The sequence below is a fragment of the Balaenoptera musculus genome, chromosome 13, assembly GCF_009873245.2.
Source record: "Balaenoptera musculus isolate JJ_BM4_2016_0621 chromosome 13, mBalMus1.pri.v3, whole genome shotgun sequence".
Classification (NCBI taxonomy): domain Eukaryota; kingdom Metazoa; phylum Chordata; class Mammalia; order Artiodactyla; family Balaenopteridae; genus Balaenoptera; species Balaenoptera musculus.
This window is the reverse complement of record NC_045797.1, coordinates 41,206,078-41,219,318: the sequence shown is the minus strand read 5'-3', so window position 1 is coordinate 41,219,318 and position 13,241 is coordinate 41,206,078. Positions and strand designations below refer to the sequence as shown.

Sequence of the window (13,241 nt, the reverse complement as noted above, 5' to 3'; positions counted from 1 at the left end):
TGTTTACTATTCATGTTTCACAGTTTATTAGATATCCTAGCCAGAACAGTAAGGCAAAAAAAAAAAAGAGAAAGGCGTAAAGATGGCAAAGAAGGAAATAAAACTATCATTTACAAATGATATGATTATGTTCATAGAAAATTCAATGAAACTACTGATTATTAGATAAGAGAGTTTAACAAAGCCACTGGATAAAAAATCATCTAAAAAATCTACTTGTAGACATCAGCAAGAAACAATAAAACTGAAAATTACTGCTACATAGAACTAAGAATGGCCAAAATTTAAAAGTCTGAAAATACCATGGGATAGCTAGGATATCATTTTTTGCCCCTCAACTGCAAATACTCTCACTATCTGCCTTGTGATAATGGAGGTTCACGCCGTAAGCATTTCTCTTCTACAGCTGCATGGTGTTCAGCCCTATCAGTAGAGGATGCCACAGGGTTACTGTTACTAATTCAGACTGCTGTTTCCTGCCCAATAGACTGCCCAGCAGTCTGCTCCACTCTCGCCTCAAGGGAGCGTTTTCTGCTTGCTCAGTGACTTCTAGGCAGAAGGCTGGAAGAGTCTTCTCCAAGAAATCTGACCAATCAATCAAAAAGACCTAAAATATGGACACTTGGGGTTCCCCATTATGAGATCTACTCAGGTGACTCTACAATGAAGTTCACAGTTGACAAGCCCCACTCGCACTCAGAGCTTTCAAATAGCTTTTAATAGCCGACTTTTAATCACGAGCAGGTAACCAAAGATGATAAGCCTAGAAAAAGAGCAACTCAAGGAAATAGAAACTACTCAGATGGAAAAAAGGACATATTATTAGTATCTCTGGGGACAAAAGAAGATTTATCAATGAAGTAAACTCTTAGAAATGAACATGATAGTGTAAGTAAAAAAAACTCAACAGGAAGGCTATTAGGAAAAGCTGATGAAATTTACCAAAAAGTAAAGCTAATAGAAAACCCAGCGTAGATGATTAAGAGCAGATTTAGACAACTGATGGAAAACTGTGGGTTGAATGAGTTTTAAGTAAACAGAAAACTAAGGAAATGAAAAAGTAAGACAACTGTTAACTCCACGTGGTAATAAAAATTGGGGCAACAAAGGAAAAATAAGAATTAACTACATAGCTTATCTCTGCATAGTATACATATACGTTCAAAATAATAATGTAAACACTGAATATTGACATCATCAAAATTACAAGATAACTATCTGGGAAGGATAGGAAGTATACGTGTGTGTGGAGTGGGGAAAGGAAGAAGAAACAGCAAATTCCTCATTATCTACAGTGGAAAGTTAACAGATAATGCCTAAACCAAACCAACGAACAAAAGGTAGTATAATTACAAGAGCATGTAATAATATAAATTATATTATAACACCAAAAGGATCAGCTAACAATTAAAAGTAGTCGACCCTGGAGAGGGAGAAAATGGTGGGAAGGAGGCTAGGACATGCCGTTTTGTCTAAAAAGAAAACAAACAGGGGCTTCCCTGGTGGCACAGTGGTTGAGAATCTGCCTGCCAATGCAGGGGACACGGGTTCGAGCCCTGGTCTGGGAGGATCCCATGTGCCGCGGAGCAACTGGGCCCGTGAGCCACAATTACTGAGCCTGCACGTCTGGAGCCTGTGCTCCGCAACAGAAGAGGCCACGATAGTGAGAGGCCCACGCACCGTGATGAAGAGTGGCCCCCGCTTGCCACAACTAGAGAAAGCCCTCGCACAGAAACGAAGACCCAACACAGCCAAAAATTAATATAAAAAAATTAATAAATTAATAAGAAATTGATTGACATTTAAAAAAAAAACAAACAAAAACCCTTATAAACCTAACTCTTTAAACTATGTTCATATACAACTTTTATTAAAGTATAAACTTAAAAAAAATTAATAGTTTGCCCACATTATAAAAATAAACTAGAAAATATGATTTAAAAAAAAAGATCACATTCACAATAGCAACAAAAACTTCATACTTAGGAATAAACTCAACAAAAATGTACAAGATGTGGATTAAGAAACTACTGCTACTTAACTGGGGGACCTAAATAAATGTAGCGATAACCAGTTCCTAGACTGTGACCATATCAGTTCTTAATTGGATGGATAAATGTAAACCCAATTATAACTAAAAACTAAATTATTCTAAGGATTACCTGGAATAATAAATGCACAGCATTATCAACAATGTTTCAAAAAATATTTTGTTAAGTGATAAACATAGGTTCAGAACTATTATCCAGTGAGATCCCAATGCTAAATGAAGGCATTAAGGCTGATTTTATATTTTCTTAATTTTGCTTATTTGTATCTTCTCTCTTTTTTAAAATCAATGTAGGAGTACTTTTAAAATAAATTATGTTATTAAAAAAAAAAAAAAAAAGAAAGGCAGTTAATAGGTTACTGAGTCCAATAGGTCAGACCATATCACACAGGTCTACCATATCACATAATCTCAATAATGAACTACGTTTCTTTGTTTTGATTCCGTTGATGTCTTTTTATCCATACCATTATAGCAATAATAAGATGGCCAAGAAGGCAAAAGTATATTAAATTAACCAATTTAAGGGTGAACAAAACTCCAGTACTATGAGTTCTCCAACAAGGACAGCAGAGAGAAAAATGGAAAGAAAGATAATCCAGTAGGTCAAAAAGGGAGAACTTCCTCAGGATCCATACCGTGTAATATTGGGAGTTTTCTTCCCCTAGCATTCTGTTTGTTTTAAACCAAATTTATTTTAAGATCTCTGTGAAAGAGAAAAAGTTTATTATTTCCATATACATATGAACTGAGGCAAAGAGCAGTCATGTGACTTGTTTGAAATTATACAATTAAGTCAATGGCTGAACTGTAAACAGAACCTAGGGATACCCAACTGCTAGTCTGATGCTCTAACTAATGGATCGTGCTCCCTGCTATGTAATAGGACTGTTTCCTTTAATTACAATTTCTTCATTCACCATCAGATTATCAGCCAGAGGCTTTATCACTGGTTTTGCTCTTCTTGCATTCACGGCATTACTCCAAGAATATGAGATTTACATGATAAAAAATATAAAGACCACTGTTTATGTATCATACCAAATCGGAAAATTCCAACCAGTGTGACGTAGACAGTTCACTAAGCCTGCACTTAATGGCATATTTATAGGTAAAACTGCAATTTTAGCATCCATTTTGGGTTGGTCAGTGACCTGGAGAAAATTAGTTTTGTTTTTATAGAATCACTAATGTCAGTGCACTTAAAATCTTACATGAGAGCATTCTATGGTCTCATCAGTCAACAATATTCACAAATATGACCTATATACAGAAGTCCAAAGGGTAGCAGATTTTAGAGCGTTTTGGTGTTGGGAAGTAGAATAAGATAAAAATCATGACATGCTCTTAACATTCTATGCTGAAATCTATAAAAGAAAACGGACTGGGTAAACAAGCAAGTATCCGAGCAGAGGTGTGCAGTCACTTGTCTTTGAGAAGCGCTCTGTGTTTCTCTGGCACATGTCACGGCAGCAGTAGCAGCAGCGGCCTTGCCCTTGGTGCCGAGTTCTTACTACTCTAAACGCCTCCTCCGAGCCAGAATACACTGGCTGTTGCTGCTCACGCTGTGAGACACCTGCACTGGCTACTAGGCTTGTCATGACGCACAAAACCCTACCATCTTCAGCTTGACATTGTGCAAGTTATAATTATTCATCCAAATGAATATGTCAGAGCAGCAGCAGCAGACCTCTCATCAGAGCAAAAGAAAAATACATCAAAACATTATCAACCCAGCAGGAAGACAGGGACCATAAGGAAAATTACCCATTTTTAATATGGATGCCACAAAGCCATGCCGATTATTTTACAAAAAGAAAGGAAAATAAAGACCTTCCAAGTTTAAAAGTCCAGAAACGCTGAATCCAAAGAGGAAATGTACAAAAAGCAGACAAGGAATTTTTTAAAATCAATTATCTGGAAGCTATTTACAGTCTTTTAAATATAAGTTTGCTATTAGACTACAATAGTAACATTTATTTCGCTTAAGAACCACATCTGTTTAAAAATTGTTTAAAAAGAAAAAAGACAGGAACTCCCACAAGCAAAATTGTGTCCAATAGGTCAATGATAAAAGATACACAGTAAAGAAGTTCGATGTTGCTTTGTATTTCCAAAATGTAAACTAACAATGCCAACACTTTTATCACATCTAAAAAGACTCAAGAGTTCATACTTGCTGGCAGTATCACCAAAATGCTTACGATGTACAGCTAGACTCTAACAACAGGCAAATAGTATATTTTGAAAATTTTCTGAATTTTAGTGGTTTATGTAAAAGAAAAACTGAAATCACCCCAGACCGCCACAAATGAAGATAAGTCCAAATTCTGTGAGCATATATAAAATAGGCAAGTGTAAATATAATTCCTATCTCATACTTAAATATGAAAAAAGTATAACTTTTATAACAGACTTTAGGAGAATATCTTTTCAGAACAAGATATGGAATATTTTCTCATTCAATACACGAAAAGCAGAAATGACGAAGAAGAGAGTGATAAATGTGACCACACTGAAACGTTAAACTTCTGATCGAAAAAATGTAACATATACAAAGTTAAAAAACATGCCACAGGGAGAAGATACTTATATCCCATATAACCAATAAATAACTAGTATTCAAAATATGTAAGAAATGCTTATAATAAAACACAAAAATTTAAGTAGGCAAAGATTATAAACACAGTAATAATGAGTAGCAGTTCTTGATAAGAATTAAGGTCAAACTAAAATCAGACTAAGACTTAGAAAGGATTTGGGAAAGTAGGAATTACTATGCATTGCTGGGTAGGAGTATAAAGTTATGCAACCGATTTTAGAAGATAACTTGGCAATATTTTGTAATCTCAAAGAGATGCATTCCCTACAATACAGCATTTTCAACTTTAGGCATAAACCACACTAAAAGTCTCACATGCGTAAAAGGAAACACAAAAGGATGTTCACTGCAGCACTGTTTAAGTAAGAAATTGTGAACAACCATATAAGTAGGGCAATGAATAAATTAACTGGTGGATTCATATAATGAAATGATATAAAGCATTTAAAATGATATAAGATCATGGGTAAATCTCAGAAACAATGTTGTATAAAAAAGGTCAGACTGCAAAAATATTATAGAATATGGCATAAACAAATGTAGCAAAAAAGTATGCATGGATAGTATACATACCAATTCCAGTCAAGTGGTTTACCTCTAGAAAGGGAAAGAAGGAAAGAAAGAGGAAAGGAGAGAAGCAAAAGAGGGGTAAAGTTTTAGGTCCCAGAACATTTTATTCCTAAGAGAGAGACAGAAAGAGAGATATCTGAAGCAAATGTGACAAAAGATTAAACATGTCAAATTTGGGTTGTGGTTAAAATGGTGTCCAAATTTTTATCTGTACTATACTAAGAATTTTAGTATGTTCTTTTAATTTAAAAGAAGAATTTATGACATTCCAGTTACCGCTAATTAATTCTGTATTCTTAGAACTAATACAAAATAGAAAACTTGACGTATGACCCAATTAAATCTAAATCTGAATTTGAATTAATATTATAAACACTTACTCCATGCATCTATGTGCAAGGCACTGAGCTGGTGTTAAGTAGGGAGAGAAAATTTAGAAGAAATTGCCCTCTAAGATTTTCTAGTGTTAGAGTCACAAACTAATTTTGCTAAATGGCAGGATAAGGTAAGTGCTAAACAGTCTTTTTGTGGAGATGCAAACTTTTTCACAGATTAAAGTCTGGGGAAAACTTGTATGATTATCTAAATTAAAAAAACTAGGAAACTCATCAAAAACATATTCCCAAGGTTGAACCTTGGGATTTTAATAAATATTAAATTATAATTTAGAGATAGCATATCTGGAAAGAGTAATACAATCTAGGTACAATGTTATCTCATGACCTCACATAATACATAAAGATAAAGTTTATAGAGCCAAATAGAAAAATGTACATTCATGTTTTTTGAAAAGTATGCAATTTATGTATAATCCCAATTCTTTAAAAAACAATCAAAACAGTATTTCTTATACATTTATAACACACATCAGAATACCAAAAGCAAATCACAGGGTTTTTCCTCCCCTTTATTTTGCTGTGTTTTCTTGATTTCCATTGGAAGGAGGGAGACTTTTGTTTTTAAAGAAGAAAACAAGAAAAATATTTTTAAAATATATATGGTATAATTAAAATTTGACCCTTCACAAGACCATTTAAATCCTGTTAGGCTTTTTTTTTTTTTTAAACTAACTTCATATACAAGACAATTATTACTTTACTGTATATATTATAATTTAAAATGTAAGTATAAATTTTCACTTGAACCTACCAAAACTTCATAACAAAAATAAGGGTAGTCTCTATTTAGAGAACATTTGTAAAACGTCACTAGGAATTTTTGTTTCGCTTTGCATAAGAATAGAAAGGTTCTCTTCATTTTGGTATCAATTTACTTGGTGAGACAAGGACGATGCCTGTCATCATTATATTGTTCTTTGAATCTAACCACCATTCTGCCAGATCTTTAAAAATCACACACGTGAATGTTGATGATGGAACTGTTGATAATCATACCATATCTTAGCCATATAATGGTACAATTTACAAACGCATTCCTAAATACATTAACTTGTTAAATATCAGCAATGTATTGAGAAATTGACAGGAGTAGAAGAATCTCCTATATTCTTTACTCAAAGTAAGAATGTTCCAAGGCACTTACAAAAACAATATAGTCTAAGTTCAAGGATGAACTAAGGACAAACACTTTAAAACAATAAAAACTGAATAGAAATGGCAGGGTTTACATTTTCAGTCATAACTCATTCTCCTCTGAAAAAGATTCTCTGATACTATGTCTGAAAAATGCCACCCAATTTTTAACCTACTGCTCACTGCTTTATAAAGAGTTCTTTAGGATTTAAATTTAAAGTAAAATTTCTGTCAATAGAGCTTCTTCAAGTTTATTTAACACTCTCAAAGTCCTGTTTATAAATAAATGCTTAAATAAAACTGAAAAAAATCACTTGTAATCTATAATGGCCACTTATAAGTAAACAGAACGTGCTTTTTAGCTACTTAAAATAAATTTAAGAATTTACCTGTGGTGTCCAGGAAACAGAAAACGAAACAGGAAAATCCACAATACAATCTGGTGATTCTGCAGGGTACTATAAAAAAGCATAAAGTTAGGTCATTTTTGCTTTGGTGTGACAATTTCACATAAAATATTTTAGAAAAACTGAATATATTAGAAAAAGTATTATTATACATGCAAATGTATTATATATCAATATTTTGATTCTATTATTATAGAGATATTAAGAGCTGATTAACAGTCAAGTTAAGCTCAAGAGGTACAAAGTTTGGTGATTTGGGGGTGCCAAACCAATCGGTTTTGAAAAAAAGAGTAATGAATTAAGTCAGTGTCAGGTCAGCTGCTAATGTGATTTGAGGGGTAAACCACACTGAATCTCAGTTTCTTTATCTTTAAAGTGAGAGATCAAAATGGTTGATATTTAATTTCCTTTCAGTCTAAAATTTAACCTCAAATAGCCTCAGTCACTTGTTAAAAGAGGCAATATTTGTTAAAAGAATCAAGAAATGCACAAAAATGAACACATATAATTATCAATTAAAGAAGTATTTTCCACAACAAAGCATTTAATTTTAGCAAGGAGATAAAGAAAAAGAAACAATGAAATGTCTCTGGCTTATTAAGGAAAAACAAAATAGTTTTAAGAAAAATCTTTTCATGGTTGATAAATAGAAAATTAATTAGTCAATAGTTTTATACAAAAAGTGATAGTCACAGGACTAACTAGGTTTCTAAGTTAAGACAAAAGGTAGTTTTTCTTAAAATCAATTTTGTTATTAGAGAACTGTACTACATGATTTCTCTAAGATTCAGTCTGGATTCTTGAAAGTCACATGTAATTTTTAAAGTGCTCATTTCTTTCCATTACAAAGCTAAATTTACTAACATGAAAATTAGTTTTAGGAAAACTCCTTTCTCTCATTTGACAAAATGTTTAAAATAAGTTTTAGACTTTCACTTTTTTCAACCTCTTATTTTTAACTACTTTGTTGCCTAGCAAAAGGGTACAAAAAATTATCACTATAGTATTTGTTACAAACATCAGCCCATTTGAAATCAATGCTTTGAAAAGAATTAACATTTAGTTACAATGACAGTCTGGTTAAACATAAACCTATCAATGTATACTCTGACTAATGGTATCTAGCTATGCAGAAGTGATAACACAAAGGTAAATATACAGGAAACCATATAGAAATATAACAGTGCTCTAATTTAGAGGGAAAAAAGAAAGAAAGGTCTGGCTGGGATTACAGAAGAAGCCTTATTTCAGACAATTCAAACTATTAGATGATGTATGCCAGATGATAACTGCTGCAATCACTGGAAAAACAATTTGTACACTATTTTTTATAAGTCATGCGATTATCTCAAAGTAAATGCAGGCAGAGATCTTAGCTTTCTCTGGTTTCTAGTTCTGCTAACTAACCTGTGACCTTGGATAAGTCATTTAACTTCTCTGGCTGTTTTATATGTAAAAATGATGGAACACAACTAAAAGCACTGTAAAATCTCTTTTCCCTCTAAAAAATGTTAATATTCTGCAAAAATAATAATGCACACTTAAAACCTCCTTGGGTCAAAAATGGAATATTTAGTTCACCTTGAGTTGCTGCTATTTATTGTCTACTGAGCTGACAATGAACAATATCAACTCTCTAACTTAAACAATCATCAACCCAGTTAAGAGTATGAACTTAATGTTTACTGTATACAGAGTAGATAAACCAAGTAAAGTATCTTAACTTTAGAAGTCATTAAGTACGTACAGCACATTATGTTAAAAGAGAATATGATCCTACATTCAAATAGGGCTCAGGGTAGTAAATGGCACATATGTACTGATAAAGAAAGAGATCCACAAGGAGTTAAATAAAAAGCAGGTTATAATAAATATAATATGATGCCACATATCTGAGATAACATTCAAATATATATTTTAGGTGTAATTATGCAAACATACAAACATGTATATAATAAATGAGACTCATCCATATGTATGTGGCTTTACCGTCTATTATGAGTTAAATGTATATATATTGTGTTAATTATATTCACTTCCAAGATCAATTCTGTTTATATAATATAATAAATGCTACATAAATGTATTGAACCTAAAAAGCACAAATTTATACACTTCTGGATGATTTAACATGAATTATGCAGTAGCATCCTAGATATTCATTTTTGGAGTTGTTTGTATTGCAGTACTAACTACAACATCGATAACTAAATACAATGTTGTAAAATGACTGTCAAAATTCAGATTATTTTTCAACAGTAAGTTATAGGTATATACAAAGCCACTAGAGACTAACTGCCAAAAGCTTTACTTTAGAAATCCAGTTAACAAGAACAACAAAAGCTCCACATAAAGAAATGAATTGAAAAATAGATACAGTAATTAATAATTTTTCATTAATATAGTTTTTCAAGTCTCACTTGAAACAATTCAATCAAATCAATAACTATAAGAGAAAATAATTATTATATAATATTAAGTATATATTTTTGTCACAAACAATACTTTTTAGACTCTATAGTATACTTTTCTATGGAAAAATTTAACCCAACCCGAACTGTGATTGGACCCCCCCAGCAAAAGAATACATACAAATTGCAGCAGATTACAAAAACAGCCATCAGAGACAGAGTGCCCAGCCTCTGAAACATATCTATGATTTGTTTTTCAAGTAGTTCTGATCTTGGCCAAAGCTAAGAAAGCCCTAGGCTACTTCTTTTTTAAAGGAAAGACAAAAATTTCACCTCATGGTTTAGGATGAACTGTAAATATTGCATAAAAATACACCTATAAAAATGACAAAATTCAGCTGTTTCTCATATTTCTTTTTGATTTATATACTTACTTTTAATGGGGGATGTCTAGACAAAATTGGTATTGTTTTCTTTGTGGGGTTTTGGAGACAGTGAGGTAGAGTGGCAGAATTGGGAGAGTATGTATTCAAGAATAAAAACAAATGCATTTCTTTATTATGTATCAAAAAATATCAGATAAAAGAAATAGAGGTTTGTGTTTTTACAAAAATAAGCATGTTGTAAGGTTTGTCAAAAAAAAAAAAAAAGAGCTTGACCCTTTAAAATTCAGTTTGGATTAAGATTTTGCATTATGTACTCTTAACATGTAAGTTTTAGCTTTCACTGTTTTTAACTGACAATCCCAAATATTCCTAAGAAAGAAATGACCACATCTAAAAGACAACTTTAGTCTCTATGAAAACCAAACTAAATGGACAATTAAAGACTCTAATAAATCATACCAACACAAGATTCATTTAGTTTCAGCCTGTCTTTTTTTTCTTTTTTTTTTTAAACGGAAATTTTTTTCTTACTAACTCAAATAAAGCTTTCTCTTCTCTCTTGCCAGGGCATCCATAATAGTGCTTCACAGCTATTGATGCTGCAAAAACTGACACTTGAAAATATTCTCTAGAGAAATATTAAAAGTGTCACCTTATCTACCTTGAAAAGTTATAAGAAAAAGCAGACAGAATGGACCATACTAGTGGCTACACATCCTCCCTCTCAATACTACCAATAATGTCATTAATCAGAATTAATGATAAAATCTTGTAGGTGTAGTGATAGGCAATGTAGACTTAAATCATTATCTCTTAGTAAGTAGAAAAGATTGTAAAAATGAGGCTTTAAAAAAAAAAAAATCAGGATAGGATGTATTTTAAATTTTTCATTTTGGTCTTCATAGCAGCAAAGCAACTTTTATCAATGTACAAAACATAAACAAATAAAACTTTGAAGAAAATGACAGAACCCTTGCCACTGGCAGTATATGACCTTTGGAAGGATACAGGCAGATTTCTCCTTGATCTTAAAAAAACACAGCTTTAAAAATTAAAAAAGAAAATAAAACCTTTTTCATTTTCATTTAATAAAAATATTCATGTAACTTATTTTACAAAGAAGATTTCTATCCCACTAATTTTTTCTCAAAACTTATCACATATAAATCTTGAAATTATACATAAACGTTGTGTGTGTAAGAAAAAGAGAGAATGAGTCATTTCTCAATTTGTCGGATACAGAGGCACTATTAAGATACCAACTTTTCTGTGTCACCCAGTACAGCTTTATATATTAATTTTCTCTCAGAAAAGCTTAAATGCCAGACACATTTTTAAAAAGGACAAACACAATTGATCTTTTCATCACTACAATCTCATGAAACAGAGTTGATTGATGACTCCTAGGGACAATTAAAAAAAAGTTAGATGACCTGGTTTTCTCAAATTCTAATGTTTCCCCAGTGATTACTAAGTAAATGATTAATATCCTGAATTTGCTTATTCTACTTATTTCTCAAAATTCACAATCTATAATTAAAAAATAAAGACGAAACAGCTACGTTTTGTGCCAATAAAATTAGTGAGTAGTTATAGACCACTAACCTGTAAGGGCTCTATAAATAGAGGTGTATAACCTTTGCAAAATTTTTAAACAGAGAAGTAAAAAAATTTCAGCCAAGACAACAAAAAAAGTATGCATATGTGTGTGTCTGTGTTTGAGGGGTCGGGGGGAGTCAGAAATAAGAACAACAAAGGTAATTCATAGTAGGAGTTGAAGACAAAGGACTTTCTTCAGTAGAACTTTACTTGGAATAGTGGAAACTTCCAACTCTTTTCTACATAGGATGTTATGAAAATAACATTATGGTACTTTGAGGCTGCCAAACCTTATTTGTAGTATTTCTTTACTATAAAGTCTATATTTTGATCAAATTTGAATTACAACAGTGACATGAAATTATAGCTAGGCTTTGGGAAACTTAGTGAATAAATTTTTTGAGGCGTTCCAAAATAATTTTTTTTTTTATTTGGCCGTGCCGCACGGCATGTGGGATCTTAGTTTCCTGACCAGGGATTGATTCCGCACCCCCTGCTTTGGAAGTGCAGAGTCTTAACCATTGGACTGCCAGGGAAGTCCCCCAAAATAAATTTTAAGTGTCATATATATATTTTTTTTTAGAAGCAACTAGCACTCGTTTACATTGAAAACCTTCACAGGGTTCATTTCCCAAAGTATTTCCTGGCCACAGTAACAGTTTAACGAAGCACATACCTTCGCCTTCAACTTGACAGTGATGAGATGCTCTCTACCAGAAGCATCTTCGGCTTTTAACTTGATGGTACTAAAGCAAGTATCCACATACACAAGCCTGGTGAGTAAAAGAGAATAAAAAATGATCACAATAGAGAGGGTGGGGCTGGGGGGAGGGGGAGGTTGGAGGATGGTAGGATTTGAAATGAACATATTTGCTATATTCCTATTAATCCATTACAAAAATTAATCGGAGGAATTTGTGTATGCTATCCTATTATGCAGCTATAGATTTACTGCCGTTAACACACCAGCCCAGTGCTTAATGCACTCATAGATCTCTGGGTTATTTACAATGTGTGTCAAGTCTCATGCTGTGGTCAGTGAGCGCTACGTCTCGGTTTTCCATCACCGGAACCTTTGGCGCACACAGCATGTTCCTGTCAGACTCTACTTATGTACACATTAAACTTCCTGTCAAACGCTTTGATCCATTTCTGTAGTTTCATACAATATGAGACTTTTATGCTTCCTTTATTTGTTTTTCTCCTCAATGAACTTCTCCTTTATTATAAATAATGTTACTGTACAAAAGCCTGGCTAGTATTAGTTCATATACTCAAATTGATCCTCTAAGGAAAATGCTGTATAAGCACAGGTACAGCCTGGTCTCCTAACAATAAATTTTCTTTTTGTGCAATATATAGCTTCTGACACTTAACCTGGGCATGTATTCAAGATGACTAATATTTTAAACACATACCACAAGCACAATTGTTTTGGCTTTAAGTTGCTCTAAATGCATGAATTTTTTACAATGGAAACCAATACCCTTTGAAATATATCATTCTGTAAAAATATGGTCCCTTGAGAAGCATAAGCTACTGCCAAAAAGGTTCAAATTTAGCAGTATATTTACTAGTGAACTGGGCATGTGGATATTTTTTTGACATTTTTACAGTACCATTCTCTTGTAAAGATAAAAAGTAGCCTAACAGTATTGCACAACTTATCACCCAGACTGATGGT

At 32.7% G+C, this 13,241-nt stretch overlaps 1 protein-coding gene across 3 annotated transcripts in view; it reads right to left on the bottom strand.

Annotated features, from left to right (window-relative positions):
- Window positions 1–13,241, bottom strand: part of FANCL (FA complementation group L) — a 77,879-nt gene that overhangs the window by 33,198 nt on the left and 31,440 nt on the right. For all 3 annotated transcript variants that reach the window (XM_036872724.1, XM_036872725.1, XM_036872726.1), the window contains 2 exons: window positions 12,234–12,330; window positions 7,144–7,212 (listed from right to left, as the gene is read on the bottom strand). In XM_036872724.1, coding sequence (XP_036728619.1) covers window positions 7,144–7,212; window positions 12,234–12,330 — 166 coding nt within the window. The remainder of the gene's footprint in view (window positions 1–7,143; window positions 7,213–12,233; window positions 12,331–13,241) is intronic.